Source organism: Callospermophilus lateralis, chromosome 16, assembly GCF_048772815.1.
Source record: "Callospermophilus lateralis isolate mCalLat2 chromosome 16, mCalLat2.hap1, whole genome shotgun sequence".
Lineage (NCBI taxonomy): Eukaryota > Metazoa > Chordata > Mammalia > Rodentia > Sciuridae > Callospermophilus > Callospermophilus lateralis.
Window position 1 is genome coordinate 76268430 of NC_135320.1, and position 27575 is coordinate 76296004.

Sequence of the window (27575 nt, forward strand, 5' to 3'; positions counted from 1 at the left end):
AAGAAGAGTAGAATACATGTTAATCTATAGTCCAACTGTACTGTGATAGTAGGAGCAAATGTGACTCCATTTTGTTTTATGACTTCATCCTGTAAAACAACCATGCCAAGTAGAAAAGTCATGACTGGGGCAAGATGTTCTTTTCCTTTTGCTATAGAAACCTTTAAGAACATGGAACTACCTAATGGGGTATTGTTTCTGTAGGGTGACTGGGCTAACTGTGATTGGTTAGGCTTCCCTCCGCATGACTGCACTGTCCCGCTTCTGTAACCTGCCTTGCTTGAATTGGCTAGATCCCCTGAACATCCCTTTTGCGGTTTTCAGGCTTATAAGGAGTGCCCTTGCAATTGTTTGGGGCTGATCAGGGGAACAGCTTTATGTTCTGGTCAGCCGCCACCGGTGTGCTTCAATAAAGGCTTGATTCGATTATACGTGAGTGGTCTGGAAGTCAGTTTATGAAACCCTGGTATGAAGCTTTAATATAACAGTATTATGTAAGTAAAACATAAAGATGTCATCCAAAATTCTAAGTAAAGTAGAAAAGGTAATTTTTGAGATTACACTTAAGAAAGCTAAGTTACTTTTCTTCTTTCAAGTGACATCTAACACCTACTACTACCTGGTAACACAGGAAGATTAGTTTCTGACTTGGCTTACTGAAATGTGTAATTCTACTTCATCCACAACCACAAAAACCAACATTTCCTGTTTGCATTTACATAATAAGTAGAGTTATTTTTCTAAGGCAATATTCAAGACTTAGCTTATTGCAGAAATTCTGCCTTTAAAAACCTGTTGCTGCCATCATTCCTTGCCTAGTCTTACAAATGAACTTAAAAGATAAATATAAGCCATTTTGCCTTTGGCTAGGCCTTCCCTCAATCTTTAAAGTACTACTACCTGGTCTTCTAATACAGTAGATATTTAAGTAGAAATGTGGATGAAAGGGGGAAAAGCAAAATAGGAAACCAGATAGCATTATATCTCCTTCTCAATCACGCTCCTACTTGTCACTCACTGAAAATGTTTTTGAAAAACTAGATACACTGATGTTCTATAGTAACTGATTTTTGGATTCTGTGTCCTAATGTTCATTTGCTTAATGGCTTACTATCTACTGGGCTTGCACACCTGGAATTCCAGAGACTCAGGAGGCTGAGGCAGGAGGAGTGTGAATTTAAGGTCAGCCTAGGAACTTAGTGAGGCCCAAACTCAAAATTGAAAAAAAAAAAAAAAAAAAAAGGCTAGGTGGTAAAGTGCCTCTGAGTTCAATCTCCAGAACCACTCTCTCCCACAAAAAGACTAAATACCAACTATTACTTGTTTTTTGTGCATGAGATTACTTGAAGTACCATACTCAAAACTAAACTTCTATAGATAAGGGCTGGGGATGTGGCTCAAGCGGTAGCGCACTCGCCTGGCTTGCGTGCGGCCCGGGTTCGATCCTCAGCACCACATACAAACAAAGATGTATCCGCCAATAACTAAAAAAAAAATATTAAAATTCTCTCTCTCTCTCCCCTCTCTCACTCTCTCGTTAAAAAAAAAAAAAAAAAAACAACTTCTATAGATAAGAAGGGCTGGATTAACACAGTTTTAATGGGTACCTTATAAGTAAGTGTTCAGGATCATGTTTTACCAATATAGCTTGTGTGTGATTCATTGATAGTTTTACCCAAGTTGCATATGACTTCTTTGGGGTTTTTTTAACCATCAAATTCTATATATTACTTTTTAAAAAATTGGTTCTTTTTAGCTATACATGACAATAAAATCCATTCTGATATAATTATTTAATTACTATAACCTCTTTAATATTTTTATTTTAATTTAACTTGGTTATGCTTTTCAAGATCAGCTTAAGGCAGAAAATTTGTCTTCACAGAAGAACTCTTTATCTTAAAAAAAAAACTTACCTTGATGCTTCTGAACCCCCCTATAAATTCCTCGGAACATAGGATCTGTCAAGTTGACACCAATATCTGCAGAGAGCCAAAAAAGGTAATCCATTAATCAATAAAAGTCTTTATTTGAATCTTTAAAAAATAAAACTCCTATTATTGAATTTGTATTCACAAACTCATTCATTCAAACAGTATCCAGCTGCTAGCCACTTATTAGTACTCTGCTAGATCCATGGGATACAAAGATGAATAAAATGTATCCCTGTTCTTAAAAAACTCACTGCAGAATTGGTAAGGCAGATCCATTAATAGGCAATTTTGAAATATTAGAAATGAACAATGAAGCCATCCATGGTGGCACATGCCTATAATCCCAGCTACTTAGGAGGATGAAGCAAGAGGATCACAAATTCAAGGCCAGCCTCAACAATTTAGTGAGATCCGATCTCAAAAGAAAAAGGATTGAGGATATAGCTCTGTGGGAGAACACTTGCACAGCCTGTGTGAGGCCCTTGACTCAATTCCCAGTACAAAAAAAAAAAATTTTTTTTTTTTTTAAAGAAATAACACTGGTGCCATGGGGCACAGAAGAGGAACATCCAACCTAGTCTGATGGCTGGCTCAGAAGAAGTTTCCAGAAAGAAGTAATCACTGAACTGAATCTAAAAGGATGACTACGAGACAGCAAAGCCTTCAGGGTGTAAAACAATACAGTACTTGAGAGTACTTGAGAGTACTTTCCAGCTGGTGGAAAGAAGCAAGTGAAAGGGGTTAGCCAGGAGAGGCTACACCAGTTATCTAACAGACACTTGTCTTTAAAAACAAACAAAAATAGCTGGCTTTGCTAAAAGTGACGTCAAGAATTAATTAGTTTTATTTTTCAAAAGAAAACAGACTGGACAATTCCCTGATGGTAATTAAGAGGAAACTATACCTCCAAACTAAAGCCTCACTATTTGGGCTCAGTAAATCATGTTAAATCACTCAGCAGGTAGGGCATTTAAAATTGTTTCAGATTTCGTTAACCTGTAGATAAAACTTCAAGTTTACAGGAAACACAGGGAATTAAAGAACAAGCTAAACAATCTAAAATATAGGACATTCTGTGGGACAACCGGCTAAGTTCCTTCAGCACCACAAAAAAGAACCATTAAAGGATTTGCAAACTCCTGCCTGCAGCCCACTTCCTATTTTTATTTGCCCCCCAGCTGAGAATGACTTTTCATTTTAAATAATTGAAAAAAAAAATCAAAAGAATATTTTGTGACATATGAAAATGACAAAAAAAAATTCACATTTCAGGTCCATAGTTTTATTGGAACATAGCCACATCTGTTTGTTTATATGTTGTCTGTGGCTGCTTTTGAATGACAGGAGTAAGATAGGACAAACACAATTGTTGTCTCCTAGTATACTCTCACATCCACAACACTGTGAATACATCACCCCGCCCCCCCACTGAACCCAGGGATGCTAAACCACTGAGTCACATCCCCATTCCTTTCTATATTTTATTTAGAGACAGGGTCTCATTAAGTTGCTCAGGGGCCTTGCTAAATTACTGAGGCTGGCTTTGAACTTGAGATCCTCCTGTCTTAGCCTCTGGAGCCACTGGAATTACAAGCATGCGCCACTCTTAATACATCTTTTATGATACCAGATGTGGGAGTGTTATCTTCCCCACAATAACCAATTCTCCAACACTAGCTGTGTGTCTACAATTTAACTCTATTCTGACACTCTCTACCTAGAAAAAGTATCAGATCTCACAGGTTAGGGGCTCAGCCCCATGAGACTTCCCCCCTTTACCCCCTGACCCCAACTTCAGACACCAATGGAAAGTAATAAATTTCCAGATATCCATAACTTCTGTGTGACTTGGCTATAAATCAGAAGTCCCTACAATCCCCTTAGAGGACTTGATCATTTGCTAGAGCAGTTCACAGAACTCAGGAAAATACTCTACTTTCAATTATCTGTTCATTATAAAAGAAAACAACTCAGAACAGCCAGATGGAAGAGATGCACAGAGCTAGGTTTGGGGAGAAGGAGAGTGACATTTCCATGTCCTCTGTGGCATACAACATACTCCTAGCACCTTCCACAGGTATTCAGTAACCTTGAAGTTTTCCAAACCCTATCCTTTTGAGATTTTACAGAGATTTCATTATATAGGTATGACTGAGCAAATCACTGGCCACCGGTGAACAACTCCACCATGAGCTCCTCTTCCCTTCCCAGAGGTGAGGGTGGATAGGACTGAAAGTTTAGAAAGTTTCAACACTCTAATCATAGGGTCAGTTTCCACAGCAAACTGCCCCCACCATAAATTATCCAGGTGCCCCCAATCACCAGTCATCTCATCAGCATACAAAATAATACATCACTTTGGAGATTCCAAGGTTTTAGAGGTACAAGCGGGGCAGAGATCAAAACTTTATTTATTGGGCTAGGGTTGTGGCTTAGTAGTAGAATGCTCGCCTGATACTTGTGAGGCACTAGGTTCAATCCTCAGCACCACATAAAAATAAATAAATAAAATAAAGGTATTGTGTCCATCTACAACTAAAATTTTTTTTCTAAATGTATTTATTATGTCACATTATCATATAAGGGCAGAGTTGAATATAAACACATCTAAGTTGAAAACATCATTAAGTCAAAATGCATTTAATATACCTAATCTCCTGAACATCACAGCTTTGTCTACCAACCTTATACATGCTCATCCTATAATTGGGCAAAATTACCTAACACAAAGCCTATTTTATAATAAAGTGTTGATAAGTAATTTGTTGAGTTCTGAAATAAAAAATAATAGTTGTATGGATATGGTTTCATCCCACTGTAAAGTCAAAAAATCATTAAGTTGAATCATTATGAGTAAGGGCCATGTGTAGTTACAACAGAAAAGTATAAAATATCTACTACATATAGAGCCTTTTAAAGAAAAAGTTTGCAAACTTCTTTGCCAACTTAAAAAACTTAAGGAATAAATGCAAACAGCAGGCTTTGTCTTGCTCTGAGTTAATCCATGATGAACAGAATAGTAGTTCTCAGGCTGTGCCTAACCTAAATTACTCTATTTTATAAAGCAGTAGTTTGGCATGAGTATAAGTTCTGAGGTAGAATTACTACCTATACTTTGTACTATACTATACTTTATACTGTACTATACTTTATACAAGTAAACAACCACCATCTGTCTAGCCAATTGTAAGTCACAAAGTGATAAATTAACAGTGCTAATAAAAGTGACCATGTGTGAACTTATCAAATGAAATCAGAAGCCAATGGGTGTATGGGCATATCAACCCCATATCAGAAAAGCCAGGCCCATGAGCTTATCAAAAACACCAGAGCCAGGCATGGTCATGCACGCCTGTAATCAGGAAGCTGAGACAGGAGGATCATGAGTTCAAAGCCAGCTTCAGCAAAAGCAAGGCATTAAGACTCAATGATTGACTATCTCTCTAAATAAAATACAAAATAGAGCTGGGGATGTGGCTCAGTGGCCAAGTTGCCCCTGTGTTCAATCCCTAATACCCCAAAACATAAAATTAGTTTTAAAAAACCATCAGAGCACTAAATGAAGCAAAAACCTCACCTGAGAACCATTAAAGGAGAAGCACCTCAAGATGACACAGTGACATCTGATCCCACTTACTTGGTCACTCATTAGGAGCCCTGCCCATGAATCTAATTCTGTCTCTGGGGTTCAGCTCAGCCAGGTTTCTCCTCTTGCCCATAAAGATAACAAATGGCCCATTCCTAGCTGACACCTCAGGTTGACACTCCAAACTGACATTCTGAAACTGCCAGATGCTCTGCTTTGAGGACTCTGTGGAACTGGCTTGTTAAAACCCTTAGTGACCCCTATGGCAACTCTTTGCATTCTATCTGCTCTCAGTTCAGCCTCCAGAACCCTGTGGTCACATTAATCCTCCCCATAGCCTTTCTGGTGTATGTGTGTGTGTACATATGCACAGAATTATGTAAAGTTTGATGTGTTGAGTATTATAGATATTAGTAAATAAGATTGGAATAAAAAAACCTGTGATTCCCCAGCTTACGATTATCAGGTGATATGAGTTTTAGTGAATTGTTATTTCCATAAGTTATTTGTTATTCCAATAAGTTCTGATATTGTGGAAAGACACACATCATTTGGTCTATGTTACTGGCACAGTTCACTCATAACAGACAACCAAATGTGTGGCTCTTAATTGGATATGATTCTGGACATGACCACCTGTGAAGGACATTTTGGGGAGAATTTGGAAAACTGGAGTATGGTTTTGGTATTAAGATGAAAACTTCAGGAAATGGAAAAAGGGAGACTATTATTTTTTTTAAAAAAAAAGCAAATTACAAAAGGTTTTATATGACTTTATTTTGTTTTATATGTTCAGAGAAGATCTGGAAAGATAGCCACTGAGATACTATGTTTGATCTAGGAAATGGATTATGATGTTTTTATTTCTTGGTGTATTTTGCATTTTCTTCTTGCAAAGATATTATTTCTAATGTTTTTGGTGTGTTGTATAGAATAACTTAGAATCTATGCAGTAGAGATTTTAGCACATAATTGTCATAGCTGAAAGTATTTTTGAGAGTAGAAAAGGTGAGTACAGTGGCACATGCCTATGATTCCAGTTATTCAAGAAGGGGAGGAAAGAGGATTGCAAACATAAGGCCAGCCTGGGCAACAGTGAGACCCTGTGTCAAAAACAAAAAAAATAGCAGGGGGTGGAAGTGCAGCTAAGTGGTAGAACATGTGCTTAGCATAAACAAAGTCCTGAGTTTGTTCCCAAAACTACACACACACACTCACAAGAGAGTGGAAGAGTTTGTAAATGATATTTAGTTGGGGAATAGAATATTTTAAAATCCCATTTTTCAGGAAAGAAATGACAAAGAGCAGAAGTTGGTCTAAAGAAATCCACATTCTGGTACCAACTTAAGCACAGTTAAGTTTGGCTCTGGGAAGAGAATAGAGAGGAGGCCCAGAGACAGAGACGTCTAGGGCAAATGAGCAGTATGCCAAAGCCCTTCTGAATTCACAGCTGTCCTTCATGGTAATAGGTGGTGGAGGGTGGAGGTACCTCCCAGAAGGGGAAACTCTTGATGGGTTTGAAGGAGTTAAGAATGTGTCTTCTCAAAATACACCAAATGCTATATTGCTCATTTCCAGCTGAAATGACTTGGAGTTGTAGCTGCAGAAGGGGCCACATGACCTGTCTTTTCCTACATACAACAAGCTGTAAAGATTCTTTTGGGAGGGATATCCTTCCTGTACCAAGGTGGAAAAATAGTCTCAATTTCCAGATGCTGGTAATTGGGCATGTACTGAATAAATTCACTCAGAGTAACTCTTATCTTCTGCTAGATTTTACATTGGCCCTCCTCATAGCTCCTCTTGATACCTTGAGAACTTACTACACAGTTCACTTACTACACATTTGTCCTGTGAGTCCTTCGGAGGTGTGGGGGACAGGGGGTAGGGCAGATCTCTTTCTCCCCTACAGGTTCAAGTATTGACCTTGCCCCTTGGAATCACTGGTCAGTGCACCACTCTAAGAATGGATAAGCTGGATTGAAAGGACTGGTGGTGTTCAAACATGGTAGAACCAAGGGAAACAACAGGGCCAATTACGTTTCTAGGATGAGATGAAAATATTATAAACTTTGAGAAAGTTGCTAAAAACTTTAACTGATAAAGGCAGAGGAATGTCTAAGCCTTGAGTATTGATTTTTTTTTTTTTTTTTTTTTTTTTTTGGTACTGAGGAAACCTAGGGTTTCACTCATGCTAGCAAGTGCTCTACTATTGAGCTATCTCACCAGCCCTTTCTCAAAAAATTTATTTTGAAACAAGGTCTTGCTCAGTCTCTGAAAGAGCTGAGATTAAAAGTATATACCACTGAACCTGACTCCTCGTATTTTATTTCAGGAAATTAACTTATGTTACATATAACAAGTTAAATAAAATAAACAGAATTCCAAATTTCTCAGTGATATATTTTTCTTAGCCTTAGAGGAATCTCTTCTGGTGAAGAAATCACAAATTCAGCAATTCCTTAGTTTTTCTCTGTTCAAATATAATTCCTTTTCTTTCCACTTGAGATGACAAATATGGTAAGATGCCATTTAGAAAATATTTTCTGTCTTGCTCTATATAGATAGAAGTTCTGAAATGTAATCTTTTATCAGTTTATTTCAGAGGTGGGATTTTAGGTGAAGTGTTGCTTTTTCTTTTTTTTTTTTTTTTAAGGAACAGGTGTAAACAAAGGTCAGATGTTCCTTTTTTTTTTTTTTTTTTTGAGAGAGAGAGAGAGAGAGAGAGAGAGAGAGAGAGAGAGAATTTTAATGTTTATTCTTTTAGTTTTCAGCGGATACAACATCTTTGTTTGTATGTGGTGCTGAGGATAGAACCCAGGCCGCACGCATGCCAGGCAAGCGCGCTACTGCTTGAGCCACATCCCCAGCCCCTGAAGTGTTGCTTTCTTTTATTTTTCTAGAATGTTAAAAATTTTAGTAGGTCATTCATATAAATAATAAAAGTCATCTTTTTAAAAAAGTACCATTAAACAAAAATTATGGGAGCCTGTTAACTGGATGAAGATATTGCCCTAAGCCCCAGGAAATCATTTCAAACCAATATGGGGTTACTCAGATAAAAGCTACATCGTTAAAATAAAAGCAGAAGACCCCAAACAGACCAGCTTTTCCTAAAAACAGGAGATTCCAGTCTTCCTGAGTCAGGGTAATAAAAGTCTCCTCTGCTTCCACACTTACAAAAAAGCAAGTTGATGTTAATCAATCTGTTTTTTCCTATTATTGTTTCCTTGCTCCCACCTTATAAAACTTACTGTTCTGCTATCCCCTAGAGAGAGCTCTCTTTTTTGTGGAATGGAAGCTGCCTTGCTTGATTCATGAATTGTGAATAAAAGCTAATTACATCTATTGACTAAATTTGTTGTAATTTTCTCTTTTAACAGTAATTATTTCAAAATGATGACAAAAACCTCTGTCCCACCCCTACCCCTCTTGTGGTCCTGGGAATTAAACCAGGGCCTGGTACAATGCTACCAAGAGCAAGACCTAAGAGCAAGGCTTTGGTACCTTGGTGTTCAGAACATAAGGAAACATGTAGTCTATAATTCGAATCCTACTACAGACTTGTAGTCAGGAAGAGAACTTATGTGGTGCTACTCCTGTGTAGCCTAATAGGAGGTTAGGCTACACAGACACACCTAATCACATTCAGAGCCCCAGGCTTAGAGCTATAGTTTGGATCTTAAGTGTCCCCCAAAGGCTCATGTGTTAAGTTTGCTCCGCAGAATTGCACTACTGGGAAGTGGTGGAAACTTAGACAAATTCTATTTTCCATGCTCGTGCCCACTTTAGAAACAATGTGTGGGCATAATCTGAAGGGGGAAACTGCTTGTTATGCAACCAGAGAAGAGGGAAATGGGGAGTCAATTGGACTAAGCCAAACCTAAGGCCGCTTTCATAACACTGGTTTAAGTTTTCATGCAATTGTTCCACGTAAGCTTGTTCATGATCTTCCATGAGTCTAATACAGTGTTTTTCAAAGTACTACTCATGACTAAGCTAAGAAGTGAGTGTAGTATTTCACAGGGAGTGTTTTTCTGTTTTGTTTTGTTTTTTATGTATATGTGTGTTGTGATGCTAGGAATCAGATACAGGAACTAGAACATGCTACATCCCTAGCCCTCAGAAAGTGGTTTTTAAATGACAAAAGATTAAATATCAAAGTTATATAACAAAGTGGAATGTAGTATGACCCCAATTTTGTAATTTTTATTAATGTTTGTGTATGTTTTTACGCATCTATATAAATTATTTTAAAATTATAGAAGGATATATTTTAACAGTTACATGGAGAGTAGAATTGAGAACCTCACACACACACACACACAAAAAGTCTAATTGTAATTACTTACAATTGAAGTCACCTTTTCTCTCTTATCTGGTTTTTATTCCTTTATCAATTTTCTCATCATGTTAGCACTAAAGTCACATACCTTCTTTTACCTACTGATTCATAATTCCATTGAGCACTGTACTAAGTCCCCAGGAAACAATGATAAATGCCAGTATTTGCCTTAAAAAGAGTTTGGTCTACTGGGAAAGGCAGGTTCATAAATATTTAATTATAAATAATTTGGTAAAGGGCAGAGTATAAAATCTTAAAGAATATGTTAAAAATTGAGGCAACATTTTAAAACCTTGTCAGAGGTGAGAAAGAGACAATGTCCACAGGACACAAAAGGGATGAGGCTGGAAAAGTGGGCAGGCCCAGACTGCAGAAAGGCTTCGTCTGCTTTTAGGGCAATTCAGATATCCTCTGAAAAGTAATGGAACCTCTGAAGCAAGAGAAAAATTTAGTTGATGTTTTTAGATATACCACTCTGGAGCCTATATGGAGAATGGATTCAAAGAAACATGACTTGAGACAGGGCATTAGCTCTATACCACAAACACATACTTTTTTTTTTTTTTTTTTAATGTCCCTATCTCTGTGGAGTGTCCCATGGTTCTCTATTCCATCTCCCCCATCAATTATATCACAGATGGTGGTAGAGAGGCAGAGATATCACATCATTGAAAATGTCTTGCAACCTTTCAGGACCCTTTCAGGACCCCCTCAACCCCCACCCTAGACTCTCTTTTAACATTTTTAAAACATCTTTTATGGTACTAACATTCTCTCTTGGATTTCCTTTGACTGTACATAAGTCTTACATCTCCTATCAGAAAACTGCACTACTAGATTTTTTTCTATAATGACACAGTATTTAACAAAACGTCTTTGGGAAAACATTCTGCTTAATTAACTAAGATCTAAGTTTATAACATTAACCACTCTCTTGAATGCCTGAATGATATCTCCACCTGCATCTCCTTAATCTTAAATGGGTCTAATCCCAATGGACTTGGGTGTTTCTCCACCTACTGCCAAACCAGCCATGCTTCCATTCAATATTTAGGTGTCTATCCAAACCCTGAGTCATTTTTGTCAGTTCACTGTCCATAATCTGCCTTGAACACTCAGCTACTAAATGTTGTGCACATCTCTTCCATTTCTCTTTTCCTTTGCCTTAGTTCAAGATCTGAAATGCTTCCCTGTATTTTCCTATCCCCTACTAAATCTGCATAATGGCTATCAGGATTACCCTACTAAGGCAGACATGATTCACCTTTTAAATAGCTGGAAACTCCACAACGATCATGCCCAGCTTTACACACTGCTATATACTAGAGCACAAGATTGTTGGCACAAAACCAGCACACAATGAATGTTCTTTAAGAAAACTCCTCAGTGTAACTCCACTCTAAACGGAGTGAAACTAATTGAGACTCTTGGATCCCAAGTTACCTTTCCAATTCTAGCTCTTACAATGTCCCTCGGATGTTTCTAAGTGATTGGAAATAAAGATTCGTACCCTTTTGGATCCCTGCGGCATTCCCCTTTCGTTCTACAGGTGATTAATGGATGGTTTTACTTCCCAAGTAACAGAATTTGGTTCTCCTTACTACTTGTGGTCCCCAGTCTGTCCTTCAGATAGTGGTGCTAGCAGCACCAGGACCAGGTTTTTGTGCCCTGTGTCCCCAGAACAATGTCAAGCCTACCAGAGAGACTCGGTAACTGTGTTATGAATGAATAACTGCGTGGGCGGGTTCCTCGAGATCCTAATCCTCTTGGTCACAGTGACTCGAGGGACGAGGTTGGGGGACAGAAGGGAATATAGCGATTAGCCTTTGGGAGTGTGTTTTCTTCCTTTTACCCTCGCCCTTCCTTTTTGTGATGCTGGGTATTGAAGCCAGGTTCTCGCGCACGCTAGGGAATCAGTGTACCCGGGCGCTTCCCCTGAACTAAATCCCAGACCCACGTCCCCCACATCCTCAATACAGGGGATTCAACCCAGGGGCGCTCTACTACTGAGCTACATCCCCTGCCCTTTTTATTTTGGTACAAGGTCTAGTTTAGTTGCTGAGGCTGGCCTCGAGATCCTCCTGCCTCAGTCCTCCCAGTAGCTGGGATTATAGGTGCGCGCCACGGCACCCGGCTCTGCCTCATTTTTAAGTTGAATACGACACATGCGTTCAAAAGACACGAATCCTAGCTGTATGGACTGTGAGCTTTCACAAATAAATACACTCGTGAAACCAGCACTCGGGTCATGGACCCTAACACTCATTTTCAAGACCCAGAGGCCTCCCCGCACCCTCTCCCATTGCGTGGCCTTTTCGACTCTCAAAGAGCCGGAGTGCGCAGGTCCTGGGCCCTCTGGTCGCGGTGACAATCACCCTGAACGGGTCAGAACAGCACAAGGACCGGAGAAGCCTCGCCTTACCGATGAACTTGAAGCGACTCATGACAGCGCCACAGGCTCCTCTTAGGCGGAAGCGGAAGTGCCCACAGAGCGGTCCGCTCTTCCGGCCACTGGTCCCGCCCCTCAGCCGCGGACGCCCCGGTTCCCGGCAGCCCTCGCGGCTGCTGAAGGAGAAGGGGGCGTCATGGCGTTCTCAGCGCCTACCGCCTATCTGACCCACCAGCAGAAGGTGTTGCGGCTTTATAAGCGGGCGCTGCGCCACCTCGAGTCGTGGTGTGTCCACAGGTGGGAAAGGGGCGTTCGTGGCTCGAGACGTGACCCTGGGGGCGGGGGGACGCCGGGGAACCAGGCGCTCAAGGACTTTGGGGACGGTGCGGGAGGGTGACGTCTCGCTCCTCAGAGCCGGTCCTTGGACCTGGGTCTGCTACCGACTTCGCCGCCCAGAGCTCCTGGACTTTGCACTAAGATGAAGTCCAAGGAAAGCTTTCTTCGTGATCTTGTGGTTCTTAATATTTCAACAGTAGTATATATGGCATTTCCTTTAGTCCGTAAAACACGCAGGAGTTGGGGATTGTTTTAGCTTTGTTGTACAGATGCGCAGAGAGAAGCACTGGGAGTAATTCGCTGAAGGCGGAACAGCTACCACTGTCGAGCCGTGACTCCAAAGCATCATCATTCTCTTACCCTTCCCACCATCTTTTTTCTGTATAGCTTCAGTCCTGGTTACATTCCCATCTTTTTGACCTCCCACGTAATTCTCTTTCCTCTTCTTTTTATCTGAGAACAATGCTGTTACAATATGTAGATTTTTGTGACCTAAATGCAATGCAAGGTGGAGTGACAACCCGCTTTGTGTGAATGCTTGGCTTCCGGTCTTTTAACAGAATCCCAAAACCTAGTTCCAAGTGAAGAACTTCTGGGAAAAACCTCTGGATAATGAAAACTGCATAGGCCTGGAAGAGTTGTAGTGGGTATTCTCGAAGCTCAGATTGCATATTGCTTTTTATACTTCCTTTGGTGGGCAGGATGATGGCCAGGTACAATGTCATACAATTGTCCACCCCACTGACAATTGTTTTTTTATTATTTAGTTGTATTTGGACATAATACTTTTATTTATTTATTTTTATATGGTGCTGAGGCTTGAACCCAGTGCCTGGCACCTGCTAGAGCCACAACCCCAGCACCCCTCTCCCCGCCACACACACACAGTTTTTCTTATTCGATTTTCTTTTAACATGATTGGCAGCTTAGGTTCTATGCTGGATGCCAAATAAATATTGGTTAATCCCTTCTTTGAGCTGCAGCAGTTTATGGATTAATGGGGGAAGTGGACATGTAAATAAATACATAAGAGACTTGTCAATCTTGTGAAGAAAGTTAAACCGTCAGAAATTCAGGTAATGCTGAACTACAGCTGAAAATATTAGAAGAATCTAATCATGGTGTGGTGTAGAGGAAGCAATCATGATATGGCAGCTCCATTGGTAGGAATGGGGGTGGGGTGCCAGGAAGTTACATTGTTCATCCAGGAGGGGTTAGTGGGAGTATAACTCCTGTCAGACTGTGCTATACTGCTCACTTGAGTAAATAACATTTCTGCTCTCCAAAATCATTTTGCTTAAGGCATAAATACCGGTACTTTGCTTGTTTGTTGAGAGCCCGGTTTGAAGAACATAGGAATGAAAAGGATATGATGAAGGCCACCCAGCTGTTGAGGGAGGCAGAAGAAGAGTTCTGGCACAATCAGCACCCACAGCCATATATCTTCCCTGACTCTCCTGGGGGCACCTCCTATGAGAGATATGAGTGCTACAAGGTAGGTGAGGATGTTAGTGGTAAGTGCTTTCTGAGAGGCAGAGGCAGTCTTTATTTCTCATTCCCAAACCTCAGTCTTCTATACCACTAGGAGATTTCTTTCCAGACAGTTGTTAGATACTTTTTTTAGGTGTCAGTTTTCTCCTAGATGTCACTAAGACTTTTCTTTCTAAACTCTGCTCTAAGGTCTTTCAATATAGTTTTTGGCAAAGTAAAGCTAAATTATTTGATAAATAGTTCATTTGCAGATCTTACTTAATGTATTGGGACGGTACTTAATATTCTGAGATACTCTTAAGTAATACTTCCAAATAACAAAACCACTGTGGTTATTTAGAAAATGCAAGTGATGGAGGAGTGATACCAGTTCTCTTTGTCACCAGTTTTCAGCTGCTTTCTTTCACTGTAAGGCATTCTCCTCTATCTTAGGTCCCAGTTTGTCCTCCACAGTTTTTCCTCCATTATTCATTGTGCAGAGTTAGACCTGGCCTGATAGTGGCAGTGGTTATGAAAATGCACCTTGATTTTTATCTTGTCTCCTGAGCAAGCTCTGTCAGTACCTTGTCAATGAATCCTGTGGAATGACACCATGATTTCCTCTCCTGGCAGATTCCAGAATGGTGCTTAGATCACTGGCATCCTTCTGAAAAGGCAATGTATCCTGATTACTTTGCCAAGAGAGAGCAGTGGAAGAAACTGCGAAGGGAAAGCTGGGAGCGAGAGGTGCGTCTACTTGCAGTTCAGTGTGCAGCTCGGTCAACATGTGGACAGTCAGGTTCTGCTCTTATATGTTGAGATCTAGATTCCAGCCCTGACAGTTACTCTGACCCCTTGCTTCTCAGATATACCTGAGTTTCTATTTAACATTACCATCTGATAAGTATGTTAAAACGTATTCTGTAAGTCTTTTTGGCTTTTCTCTTCTTTAATTTTGTTTCTCCCCTCCTCCTCAGTCCTTTGGCTGATCTTATATCCTGCTGTTCCTTAACCTTCCTCTACCCTAGAGCCTTAGGTATTTTTTGTCATCTATTTACATTTTTTTATTATTTATTTATTTTGGTACTGGGGATTGAACCCAGGAGTACTTTACCCTGAGCTACATCCCCAGCCCTTTTTCTTATTTTACATTTTTTTGAGACAGAGTCTTCCTAAGTTGCCTAGCTGGCCTGGAACTTTCTTCCTTCCTCATCCTCCCAAGTTGCTAGGATTACAGATGTGTGCCCCTGCACCTGACTGAGGGTTACATTTTTCTTTCTATTTTATTTCATTTTTTGATGGAACTGAAGGTTTAGCCCAGGGCCTTACACATATTAGGCAAGTGCTGTACCACTGAGCTACATCCCCAACCTAGAGTTACATTTTTAAAATCTTAATCTTAGTAAAATGTGAATAATGTATTGGAGAAGTAGAGAATCCATTTTGGAGTTGTTGCAGAAATTCAGTCAGAAGGTTATGGTGACTCACATTAGGTGGATACAGTGGCTCTAGAAGGAAACAGATATTTAAGATGTTTTTGTTAGAGGGATATGAAGATTGGAATTGGAGGATGGAGGGGGAACAGGGAGGAATCAAGAGTGGTTTCTAAGTTTTAACATCTAGAGTTTGGTGGTGACAGCGATGGAGATGGGGAAGATTACAGAGGAGGGGGGTATATAACTGTTAGAGAAATAAGCAGGCATTCAATTTTAGAGTATGGAGTTTGATGATTCTGTCAGACAACAAATGGAAATATCAGGAAAGTTTGGAGGTAGGAATCCAGAACTTCAAAGAGATTTGGTATGAAATAGAAGTTTGTGTTTTCAAAGCCAGAGAAAGGAAGGAGATCCTTAGCATAGAGTGTAGAGAAAGAAAAAAAGGAACAGGGATTCTCCCTTCATTATAGTTGGACGTAAGCTCTATGTAAATACATTAGTATTGGAAGTTTTGAAAGTAACTCTTATGTGTAATAGCTTATGTTTTTTAGTGAGTTAAGAAGAAAAGCCAAAGGAAATGTGTGTGGTATGTATGGAGAATGTGGGAAAGGTGTGCTAGTCATGGAGACAGGACAAACTTGCTGGAGAAAAACAGGATTGCCAGATGATTGTAAAGGCCCTTTTTTTTTTTTCTTTTTTTTTTTTTTTTTAAGAGAGAGGTGAGAGAGAGAGAGATAGAGAGAATTTTTTTAATATTTATTTTTTTAGTTTTTGGTGGACACAACATCTTTGTCTGTATGTGGTGCTGAGGATCGAACCCGGGTCGCACGCATGCCAGGCGAGCGTGCTACCACTTAAGCCACATCCCCAGCCCGTAAAGGCCCTTTTGATGCTGGGGATAATTGATGTTCATTCCAGGACTTCTTTTTTCTTCTTTAGCAATACTAAACTGTCTTAAGTGTGGATAATGTGTTTCTCCATTATCCAGAGTTAATAAGGAGTTGTAAAAAAAAAGAGAAGGCATATCATGATGGAATCTAAGCTGGTTGCAGAAAGAGGTGGTTGATGCAGAGAGAGGTCAAATTGGAAGGGAGAATCTGTGAATTGTTAATCCCTTTGAGTTTCATGTCCAGTGAGACATTTAAGCAAATCAGCTAGAAGGACAGATAGTCATTGGATAATTCTGAATCTTGATTTTGGAAGTTGTGCGGCTTCTGGGGTAAGGTCCCCAGGATATTAACCCTTAAGAGTCCTTGGCCAAGGTGGAATGGAAGAAAGGTCACTGTGGCCAAGGGGTACCATGTTTTGTAAGAAAAGTTGCAATATGTCAGGCACAGTGATAGACCTGTAATCCTAGTGACTCAGGAGGCTGAGCAAGAGGACCACAGGTTTGAGGTAAGCCTCAACAACTTAGAAATAGAAAATAAAAAGAACTGGGGATGTAGCTCAGTAAACAAGTGCCCCTGAATTCAGTCCCCACTACCAAAAAAAGAAAAGGAATGAAATGTTCCAACATTTAGAAGCTTGAAGTACATTTCTTCATGTTGAGCAACAGGCTCATTCTGCAGTTGATCACCAATGACCTCTTCTCCTGCAGACATTTGGAAGGAGCTTTGGCTCCTGGGTTTCCTCTTCTATTAGTGATATTGGAGATTACTTGAACTGGGGGTATTTGGGCAACATCAGGCAGAACTGAGCCCATTTTTATGTGTGATTTCATGTTACTTCTTGTTCTGAATGCTACCCAGGGGTCTTTACAATTAACATCTCTAATATATACCAATTGGGGTTTCTTTCTTTTTTGTGTGTGGTGCTGGGGCTTGAACCCAGGGCCTTGTGCATGCGAGGTAAGCACTCTACCAATTAAGCTATATCCTAGCCCAACCTGAAGTTTCTTAATGGTGCTTTTGGAAAGCACTTAGCTGAGACACAGGAATCAATGTGTTCTGCATGTACCGATGGGGAACCTTAACAAGAGGAATTGGAAGGTATTGTCATATTTGGCTTAAGAGAGGTAGGAGAGTTTGGTGACAACTCACTGCTTTAAGATTAGGAAGACTAAGGAGAAAAGCTTTTCTGTCCAAGTAAAAGTGTGGTTATGGGATCCGTGCAGGTACATTACAAAAAACTCCTCAGTAGTGAGGCTCAGACTGTGTAATGGGGCACACTACAGAAAGAAAGCTGTCACTTCATAGCAGCAGGTGAGTCTTAACATTAATCATATTCCTTAGTAATTGTTCCTTCCTTGCCTTCTAGGTTAAGCAGCTGCAGGAGGAAACCCCACCTGATGGTCCTAAAACTGAAGCTTTGCCTCCTGCCAGGAAGGCAGGTGATCTGCCTCCATTATGGTGGCACATTGTGACCAGACCCCGGGAGCGGCCCATGTAGAGAGAGAAGAGAGACACAGGCACCTCATTATTCATGCTTGCAAGTGAAATAAGTTACAGAACATAAATACACTTGCCCTAATAAAAATAACTAAATATGGTTTGGTATGACTGAGGTGTTCTGTCTGAAGAGTACTATGATGCCAAGTGACTGTGCCATGTCTTTCTTATTATTTATTCCATGTGAAGAAAATTAGTCAGATGTCTAATCTTTTATTGTTTTTCCAGGACTGGGGATTGAACCCATGGATGCTGAACCAGAACTATATTCGCCAGCCCTTTTAATTTTAAGACAAGGTCTCACCAGGTTGCTGAGGCTGGCCACAAAGTTGCAGTCTTCTTGCCTCAACCTCCCAAGTGGCTGGGAATATGGGTGTGTGTCACCACACCCAGCTGTAATAAGTCATATTGCTGGCACGTTATTGTTCAGGGGAAACTTTGCAGTATAACCAGATAACAATTTTACTTTGAGGACTGAGTTGAAGGCTTTTAATTAGCTGTAGTAATTAGAAGAAATATACAAAGCTGAAAGAAATACTGAGGACTTAAAAATAATCTATTTTTTAAGGATTCCACTAATGGGATTTAGTTTTTATGAAAAGGACAACTCTCCCTATAAAGGACAGTCAACAAACAGAAATGGAGTTTATAGTGTCCCTGCAAAGTGGAGGTTTGATGGTTGGGGTATCGAGCCCAGTCTGGGATGAAACTTGGTGACACTTTGGAGGCTGTTGTCTAGCTGTGTTCCCTCCACTGTGGCTTGGACTGTGTATACATCCAAAGGTAAGAGTATAGTAGAACTTGTTTCAAGAGGGGTTTTTTAAAAAGAGCTTTAAAAAGGTCAACCCAAACTGGTTTAGTTTGGGGTAACTTAGAACTAGTGGAACTGTTTTGAAATAATTAGTTTAAACAACTCTGTTCTTAGGGCTCATAACCATCACAGAAATAATATTTTTTCAGTTTGCTAAGTAAGCTCAATTTGAGTCTCAGTCCATATTCTAACATTTGACTAAGACCTCAAACTGAGTTTTAATAAGACTTGAAATACAGGGCTTTTTTTTTTCTCTAATGGTTCTTTATTTATAATGTAGGCTGAAGCAACTGTTACAATGTAGAAGGGAGACACGTTACACAACTGTTATTTATACAAGTTCAGAACAAAAAACTGCACAGGGAGAGGTCAACTCTCAGTACAAACTAGCAACTAAACCACAATAATTTACCTTTAGAAAGGATCTTTTTATTTGTAGCTGTGACACTGCTTTTACAATATGCAAAAACACAAACAGAACTATCCAAGGTGTTTTGTCACATTCTTTCTACATTGAATTTGGCAACATTTTATATTAAATTTATTCAGATTATACTAACGTTTAAAAACTAAACAAGTGAAAAGCTGTACCAAAGTACAGTTACATCCATTTATTTCGAAGGTTTAAAATACCACTTTTAACTATTGTAATTACCTTGCAGCGATTTCTGCTTTTGCAAAAACCATCTCAAGCATCATATGCACAATGCATCAGCTACTTTTAGTCATCAAGATTGGTGGGCTAAACCACAGGCACTACTGTTGCTTATAGTCTGTAAAAGGAGCTTGTTTTTCAAAGAAAAAAGCTTAAATAGTTTCTAATAATCATGCCTTTGCTTTAAAGCCATAACATAAAATGTCCTTGAGCAATCACAGCAGTGTTAAATGTTAATATATAGAACAATGACTGTACAGGTATATCACCCTCACATCCAACGTGGTTTATGTATTAAAGCATAAGATTGTGTAATTGAAGATTAGAGCCAACAGAAATCTGCAGGGCATCTGGGGACCTATCAACTCCTCTTCCTTGAGAGGTACAGTCACAAGTATGCACTATTTTAACTACCCCACCACTAAGGGACTTGCTTTCTTTAAAACAGTGCCTTTTCCAAATGTGATCCCTTTAAATCTACTAGTCTCTGTTGACTTTGAGGGATGGGCATTATAACAAATTTAACTTCCACTTGGAAAAAAAAAAAAAGACATAAATCCATTCCAAAAAACGTTGTCCGGAACACAAAAAAGGGACAGTATAGTGGTCACACTCCCAGTGACAATAAATAAATCTTCCTTTCTTCAATGTTTAGTATGAAGCCAATTAATTGCAATTTATTTAAGGAAAATAAGAAAAACAAGCCCCCAGATTGGTAAACACATTGGCAAATTGCTAGACTCCGAGCTGGTTACGCTTGTTAAATCTGCTTGAGTTTTTTCAAAATATTTGGGCTTTTCAATGTACCCAGCCTGCTGGGCACAGTTAAGTAAAAGGCATTTGCTATATCTAAGAATTCCCTGCTATCATTTTTAAATGTTTTCACATTTTTAAACTGCCTTACCCTTTTGGATGTATTTGGATTCCATGAAGTGAGTACAATAGACAAGAAACTAAAGTGGGGGTGGGAAGAGTTCTATGTCTACCCAGTGGCAGCAGCATGCGCGGGATTGGAGGTGGGTGCTGTGTGCAGTGGAAGAAAGGAAGTCCTTAAACACCCTACAGAAACAAACACTGCAATCCAGTATGGCTTATTCGGATGCATTGACCATGAAGCTACTAGAAATTCAACCTACAAGGCTACTCTTAAAATGTAACAGGATTGGCTATGTTGACAGTGTGCCCCTCCCACGGCCCTCCCCCCAGTCTCAACACAGTCTACCTCTTCCAGATTTACTTCACTCTGAATATTGCTCATCAATTGTTATTCTTGCTTTTCTCAACCAGACATAGTATATTTAAATGAGGATTTTACCCCTTATCCATTTTGTTTGTACATTAAAATAACAAATTTGTTTCTAAGCTAGACTACTACAATGCATCTACAAAAGCTTGTGGAAGGGAAAGAAAAAGAAGAAAGAACTTAGTAATCTTTTTCTGAAATTAACTACTTTGTGGTTCCCTTGCCCCATCCCGCCCCACCCCACCCTACCCCCTATGCATTTAAAATTTTACAAAGACTTGTAAAAAAGTTAAATGGAATTTGGCACCTTCAGAAAAATCAAAAGGGAAACTAAGATTAAAATGTGCAGAAAGAAAATCGTCAGTATTTACAAATTAAAAGATCAAGATTATGTCAGTTACATGTTGCTTTTAATTCTTATCTAAAGATGTTGAGTACTTTCAAAAGAGCTGAATTCTGAGTTGCCTACAAAATTTTTTGTTTGATTATAGATTGGAATGGATCGAGACAAATTAGGTCTTATTAATTAAAGAGTCATTCCCCACTGGCAGCGTTTCCTGGGAGCCTAGAGCCTAAGAGAAGCGAGGGGCTGAACGATCGTTGGTCGTAGTCTTCTTCAGCTTTACACCCCTGCGGATGGCGTTCAGCATGTCTTCTCCTTGCGGAGTATCTCTTGGGCTGAGGTCTGCAGGGTCACTCTCTGCAATCTGGCCTGGGGAGATAGTGGCACTTGGGGGATCCCTTTCCTGATCTTCAGCCTCGCTTTCTGGAATCGCCTGTCTGTGCTCCTCAGGGATACTGGGCTTTGGGCCTGGAAGTGGAGGGTTGACAGACGCTTGGCCGCTCCACATGGAAGAGGGCATGCTGGTAACACCCTGGGGGCCCTCACCCACAGATGGAGACTCAGGGCTGTGCTCACCCCGGTCCTCAGGACCATCTGGAGGGGCTGGCAACACCCCAGGGAGGTCTGGGACAGTTGGGGTCTTGACGGGGATCACTGGTGTCTTGATGGGGATGGGACCAGCTCCAATGGTTCCCCGGCGGACAGAAGGCTTGGTGGAAGGGGTCCGTCGGATAGTTGCAACCCCTGGAGTGACCATAGCAGGTCCAAGGGTGGTAGGGAGGCCGGCAGTTGAGGCTGGGCGCTTGGCTTGGAACATCCGCCGGTAGGACTGGCTGATGTCACTGTTTCTAGGGATGGTGGAGGATTTATCAAACTCCTGCTGATCTGCCTCCTGGTCACCACTTACGGAGAAATAATCATAATCTGAAACTGATTATAGGATTTAATTAGACACATTCAAGGCAGCAGCTTTGCTTTCCATTCTGTGCTGGAGGAAAAAAGGCACACGAGGCAGGGTGACACTCTTTACCCCGCCCTCCCCAAGGGTCTGAAGGATCCTCAGCCTTGCTGAGGGTTCTGTGGCAGGGCCCTCTGTTCTTGCACTGATGTACCCTGGACACCCAGAGCAGGACTAAGCAGCCACATAGATACTGTTTAATGGGGGAAGAAGGTAAAAGGACTGGTTGCAGCAAAACAACTTCCCAAGCATCTCTGGGAAGAATAAGGTGGACAAAAGAAGATAAATTCTACAGATCCTCTGGTCTGGAATTCAATATAAGAAATAAGACTCAAAGTAGTCTTAACACCACCCTGAGGTTTAGTTAGGTGAATGCTAGGAAAAGAACAGAGCTACTGGAAATGAGTTCCTGAAAACAAGGCACAGAAATGGGTTCCATTCTTGAGCTCATTTCCTCTCAAGAAATGGAATAATGCCCGTCTCGGGGAGAGGCAGGAAGGGAAAGCTTACAGATTAAACATCTAACAGTAGTGTTTCTGAACAGCAGTACTACTGACCTTTAGGGACAGGTCATTCTTCAGGGGGGCCTGTGCTGTCTATGATAGAATGTTTAGCTGTATCCCTGGCCTGTATTCAGCAGATGCCAGTAACCTCCCTCCAACTCTTTTTTTTTTTTAATTTATTTAGTTTTTAGCTTTAGGTGGATACACACAACATCTTTATTTTATTTTTATGTGGTGCTGAGGATCAAACCCAGTGCCTCATGCAAGCCAGGTGAGCATGCTACTACTTGAGCCATATCCCCAGCCCACCCTCCAACTCTTAAAACCAAAAATGTCTCCAAACATCCAGGCCACATGTCTCTTGTGGAACAAAATCTCCCTCCACTGAGACAGTCTTAAGAGGCTTTGATGGTTTGTGGATAACTTTTGGTCAATTGTTGCCTGCTTTGTGTGCATGGCAGGATGGGGATGAGGAAGGCAGGGTGGACAGAGGATTTGGCTGGAATAGGTTGAGTTTTGGTGTTAGGCTGTAACACACTTCAGGTTAAACTCAAGTTCTGCTACTTGAATCATGTGAATTTGGATAAGCTGCTGAGCCTCAGCTTCCACATCTGTAAAAGGGGATAAAAATATCCCATGAGTGGTTGTGAATATTAAATGGGAAAATAAGTATCAAGCCCTTAGTTTTCAAGTGCCAAAACAAAAATGAAGCTGCTATTAATAGAATGTGTCTTAGTTCAGGTTGGGAGTCTCCATGTACCCTGATGATAAAAACTGAGAAGAGTTGTTAACAGGTCACTTCTTGTGTGCAGCTACCTGACAAGTACAGAAGAACTCTCTAGAGCGCTCCTGGGTGATGAAAACAATCTGAGGCCCATCTGTTAGCAGGGTCATGCCAAGACCAGAATGGAGGGCCTAGTTTCTGCCCACTGTCTCAGAAAACCCAACTGCAAACCCGGCTACCTTGTACCTTGGGAGGGGATAGTGTCCTCAGAGCAGCATGGGGTGGTTGTCTGGGTACTGTAGCCACTGGAGCACTGCAGCGAGTCTCGACTGCTCCTCTGCGTGTCCAGCTGCAAGCCCCGTGACAGTGCAAGGGCCAGCTCCTCACAAGCCTCCATCTCTTCACCAGGCTGCAGGGTGGAAGAGAGACAAGCTATCAGGGCGTGGTGTGCCCAGGCCTCCCTGTCACTCTTGTTCTGCTCCTCTGAGTACCACGCATCTGTAGCCAGGGTCCTGACTTACTTGGGTCCTATCCATATTCTAGAAAATTCCACGTCTGTTTCCCACACAAGGCTTTTCCTCATGGGATTGCTACACTGTAGGGTCTTGGGGAATGAAGCCCGGCTCCTCCAACTTCAAGACTGCCTGGACCCCCATTGCTGGCTAGCACATGGCCCCCAGACAGGCCTAAGTGGACCCAACCAGCTACAGAGAACAAGCGCATCACCCTGGTGGCAGCCGACACAGTCATGCTCCTCGGTCTCTGCGCCTCCTCTGCAGCCGCTGGAGGGCCTCCCGAGGGAGGGGGTCCACCCCCGCTGGGGTCTGGCTCACGCTTCTCTCTGCGGCGCTGTAAGGTGTTCACCAGAGGCTGGTCGTAGGGCCCTGGCTTAGCCCAGTCCTAAGCAGAACAAGTGTGGTCAGGAGCCAGGTCCCATCCCGGGTGCAGGGCTCAGCCCCCCTATCACAGTTGCCCACAGAAGGCTTCTCAGTGGGAAGCTCTGGCTTGGACAAACCTGCAGCCCCTCTGCATGCCCCCACCCAGCTCTGAAAAGCAGGGAGTGAAATGCCTTTTGGGGGACCCCTGGTACCTCCCTTTTCCTCAACTCTTCCAAAAGATTAAAACCCCTCAATAACCAGGCAGGCAGCGAGACTCTTAGTTAACAGCCACCTAACAAGTGGCCAACATATGCTAAGGCACCAGCTAAGTGCCTCTCCAGCTAGGGGAGAGCTATCCCTGGAGACCAGGGATCTTTTATCTGAAGAAACCATCTGTCCTTGAGCAACCAGAAAGACGCCAGTGGAGTGGAGTGGCCACCAGGGGGCATTAGAGCAATGTCAGCCACTCTCAATGGCCAGAACCTTTCTCTCTGGGAAAATGGCCTCCGTGGGCAAGTCTAAAGGCCTCAGACAGGAAGGGAGGGCTCCCAGGGTCAGGAAAAAGGTTTGAGGAGTCTGAGGAATCCACACAGCCGATGAGAGAGGAAGTCAAATGCTGCTCAAGATGCTGGCAGCCAGGGACCGACTTTTCAAATAAAGCCAGAATATCCTCCAGGAGCATCAGCTGCACTTGGAGCTAACGGGAAACCTGGTCTGCACATTAAATAAACATGTTTTAATGCCCTATAAAACTAAAGATAAAGTCTGTGTGTACTTTAATATAAAACATGATGATCCAAAACATTTTGGGCTATGGTTCTGTTATCATTGCCCAGCAGATGCTCATTAGGGGAAAAGGCTGGGGTACAAGGCCAAGGAGGGCAGTGTAGGCTCTCTGATAAAAGTGATGCGCACAGGCAGCCCCCAGGAGGGAACCAACCAGCAAACCTCATCCTGAGGCACAGCTGTGCCTCTTATTTTGGCACTAGTGCCCCCAGCTGTGCACAGTGGGCTCCTGCCTGCCAGGGTTGACTAAGGCACCCCTAAAGGCAGAATTCCCAGGCTCTGCTCTACCTGGAAACTGCTGCTTGGAGCTGCCAGCTGCTTTTCGGCTCTCCCCCAGTGGGAAGCTACTGAGGGAGAGGCCTACTGGGGAAGAAGGCAGAGTGTGAAAGGAGGGGGAGGGGAGAGTGAGAGGATGGTGAACAGACGAGGGTGAGCACAGAGGCAATGGGAGGAGGGGGGCGGGGAGGAGGGCAGAGGAGAGACACAAACCTTCCAGCTAGGGATCTGAGATGACGGGAACATGCCGGGCCCAATGGTGTAATAATGAGCGTAGTCTGGAAGGTGGACAGAGGTGACCCGAGGGAGCAGGCGGGAGGCAGGCAGGCAGTGAGGGAAAGGGCCTGCACCCACGGGCCCCACATGGGACTCACTTGGTAAACTATAGTGAGAAAACCCGTTAGACAACTGGAAACAAACAAAAAGGGGGAAAGAAAAGGAAAAAAATTAATATAACAGGATGAGTGTGGAGACACAGATGGCATCGACATTTGGGGGAGTGGGGGAACCTGAATATTTACAAATAAAACAAACATTGGGGCTCTGCTTCTCGTGGATGATCCGTGATGTGAGAGAAAAGAGCCAGGGTGCAAAAAACGCACTGTCTTGACACCAATTGGTATTCAGTCAAGGTAACATTTGACCTGCATTTCAGAGTAGATTGAAAATTGATCAGTGTCCTTAATTTGCAGCTTTCTTTTTTTTGATTATTTAACAAAATATAATTTCATGGTGACAGAAATTTTTTTCTCATCTCATTATGCAAATTTAAAAATTGTGAAGCACCTTCAAATGAATGTGTTCATTTTAGGTTTCCAAAATCATCACACTGTTCAGGAGCAGATTCCAAATCAAGGGTGAGAGTGGGGGGTTGCAAACTAAAAGGCAGCAAAGCACACAGCCTCGACAGTGAAATGTCACAACCAACAGTTTTGTGGGTGCTTGGGAAGGGACAGGGGAGAGTAGATGAGCACACAACACCTGTTTTGGGAAGGAGCCTTCACACCTCCAAATTCCCCATGGCCCTTCCTCTCCCTCAGGTAGACCATAGGACCTGGTCACTGCTCAGCAGCCAGGCACTCCTTCAAGAAAAAGCCCTCAGCCTGGTCCCACCCTCTGTTCCCAAGAGGGGCCCGGTGCTGATGCAGAGTCTGCATTTCCAAGTGGCTAGGGCTCTGATGGCCGAGAGGCAGGCAGGGAAGGGGCAGGGAGAGTGGCTGCTGTGGCTGCGACCCGCTGGTCACCTTCTCTGTGGACACCCAGGCGCCCATGGTGGAGCCTGAGCTGACTGAGGTGGGGGAGCTGCACTCGCTCACTGACTGGCAGGTTTCGGAAGCTTCAGAAGAGGCCGAGCTGGACGAGTTCTGCAGCAGGAGAGGGACCACACAAGGGGACCAACAAACCGAACCACACGCCACCAAAAATAATAAGAAAGAAAAGGGGGCGGGGAAGGGCACGCACAGAGAGAGACGGACACATACACAGAGGAAGGAAGGATGAGAGAAGCAGAGGGTTATGGTTATTTTTTCCCCAAAGGTTTTAAGCCTTGAAAAGAAGCACGAGACCCAGCAAGCTCTAGACGTGCTAACCATGGGCGTCTGAACACAGATTTGTGTGCGTGCCTGGCTCAGAGCATTCGGTTAGGGCTGGTCAAGGTCTCCCACAACGCTGTGCTGTGTGGAGCATCTGTTCACGTGCCACATGCCCCACTTCCTGGGGCCCCATCTGACCTGTGCACAGCCATTATTTATTGTATGAGGCTGACGCTGGTTTGGGCATTTGCTACATGTCTACCTAGACTGGCTAGAATTCCTGGACTCTTCCTTCACCAAATGCAGCTCTGGCCTAGGGCTATGAATCCATATTGAGTTGTCTCTGTCTAGAAGGAGATTCTTGGATTTGGGACAGTGCAGTCCATTGGTGGTCAGTGCAATGTTTCCAATGGCCACTATAGGACAAGATGAAGCCGCTGGAGAGGTGGATGCCAATCTGCACTAAAGCCTCCCACACTGCCAGTGTGGCTTCCTGGTGATGTGCTGCATTGAGGATGTGTGTGTTAGTTCACCACTACACCCCTGAGTCTCGAGTCCTGGACACTGAGTGGTCGAGCATCAGCGATCACCTGCTCTGTGTGAACTGGTCCCTGGGGACTTGCCTTGACCCTCTGGGGTCTTAAGCTTTCCATTTGTACCTGCACCAGCTGGCCTCCCCACCACCCTTCTATACTGATTTTCCCAGAGACTTTCCTGTCTCAACGGTCAAGGAGGCCAGACTTCTGCTTCTGTCCTTGTCAACCACAAAAGAAACAAAGGTTCCTGTGAAGGAACTAAGGTGTGGCTTTCCCCTCCTGCAAGGACAAGGAACCAGGAAGACATTCAACAATGGGAGAGGCTCTAGAGCCAGCAGAGGCCACACCATGGATAGACGCCCTTAGCAGCCCAGGATTCTGAGTTGGAGGGTTCAGATTTAAGTGTTTTCTACCACTTTCCATTTGAGGAATTATGGACTTCAAAGA

The 27575-nt window shown here is 42.4% G+C and overlaps 3 protein-coding genes across 8 annotated transcripts in view; 1 reads left to right on the top strand and 2 right to left on the bottom strand.

The window, feature by feature from the left end:
- The window catches only part of Tatdn1 (TatD DNase domain containing 1), a 33809-nt gene extending 21458 nt beyond the window's left edge, over positions 1-12351 (bottom strand). The window contains exons 1-2 of one of the 3 annotated variants that reach the window (XM_076836275.1): positions 12288-12351; positions 1917-1982 (exon numbers count right to left, since the gene is read on the bottom strand). In XM_076836275.1, the coding sequence (XP_076692390.1) occupies positions 1917-1982; positions 12288-12309 (88 nt within the window). In that variant the 5' untranslated portion in view covers positions 12310-12351. Of the gene's footprint in view, positions 1-1916; positions 1983-12287 lie in introns of those variants that run through there. The other 2 variants (XM_076836276.1, XM_076836277.1) reach the window with 2 other exon arrangements.
- Positions 12352-12383: 32 nt separating this feature from the next.
- Ndufb9 (NADH:ubiquinone oxidoreductase subunit B9) lies at positions 12384-17983 on the top strand. The gene is made up of 4 exons (XM_076836279.1): positions 12384-12551; positions 13893-14085; positions 14694-14807; positions 17753-17983. The coding sequence occupies exons 1-4, from the start codon at positions 12451-12453 to the stop codon at positions 17882-17884; spliced, it is 540 nt and encodes a 179-aa protein (XP_076692394.1). The 5' UTR covers positions 12384-12450; the 3' UTR covers positions 17885-17983.
- A 959-nt stretch (positions 17984-18942) lies between these two features.
- Positions 18943-27575, bottom strand: part of Mtss1 (MTSS I-BAR domain containing 1) — a 155803-nt gene continuing 147170 nt past the window's right edge. For 2 of the 4 annotated variants that reach the window (XM_076836270.2, XM_076836269.2), the window contains exons 11-14: positions 25274-25468; positions 23847-24020; positions 23367-23529; positions 18943-21865 (exon numbers count right to left, since the gene is read on the bottom strand). In XM_076836270.2, coding sequence (XP_076692385.1) covers positions 21165-21865; positions 23367-23529; positions 23847-24020; positions 25274-25468 — 1233 coding nt within the window. In that variant the 3' untranslated portion in view covers positions 18943-21164. Of the gene's footprint in view, positions 21866-23366; positions 23530-23846; positions 24021-25273; positions 25469-26304; positions 26425-27575 lie in introns of all 4 variants that reach the window. The other 2 variants (XM_076836271.2, XM_076836272.2) reach the window with 2 other exon arrangements.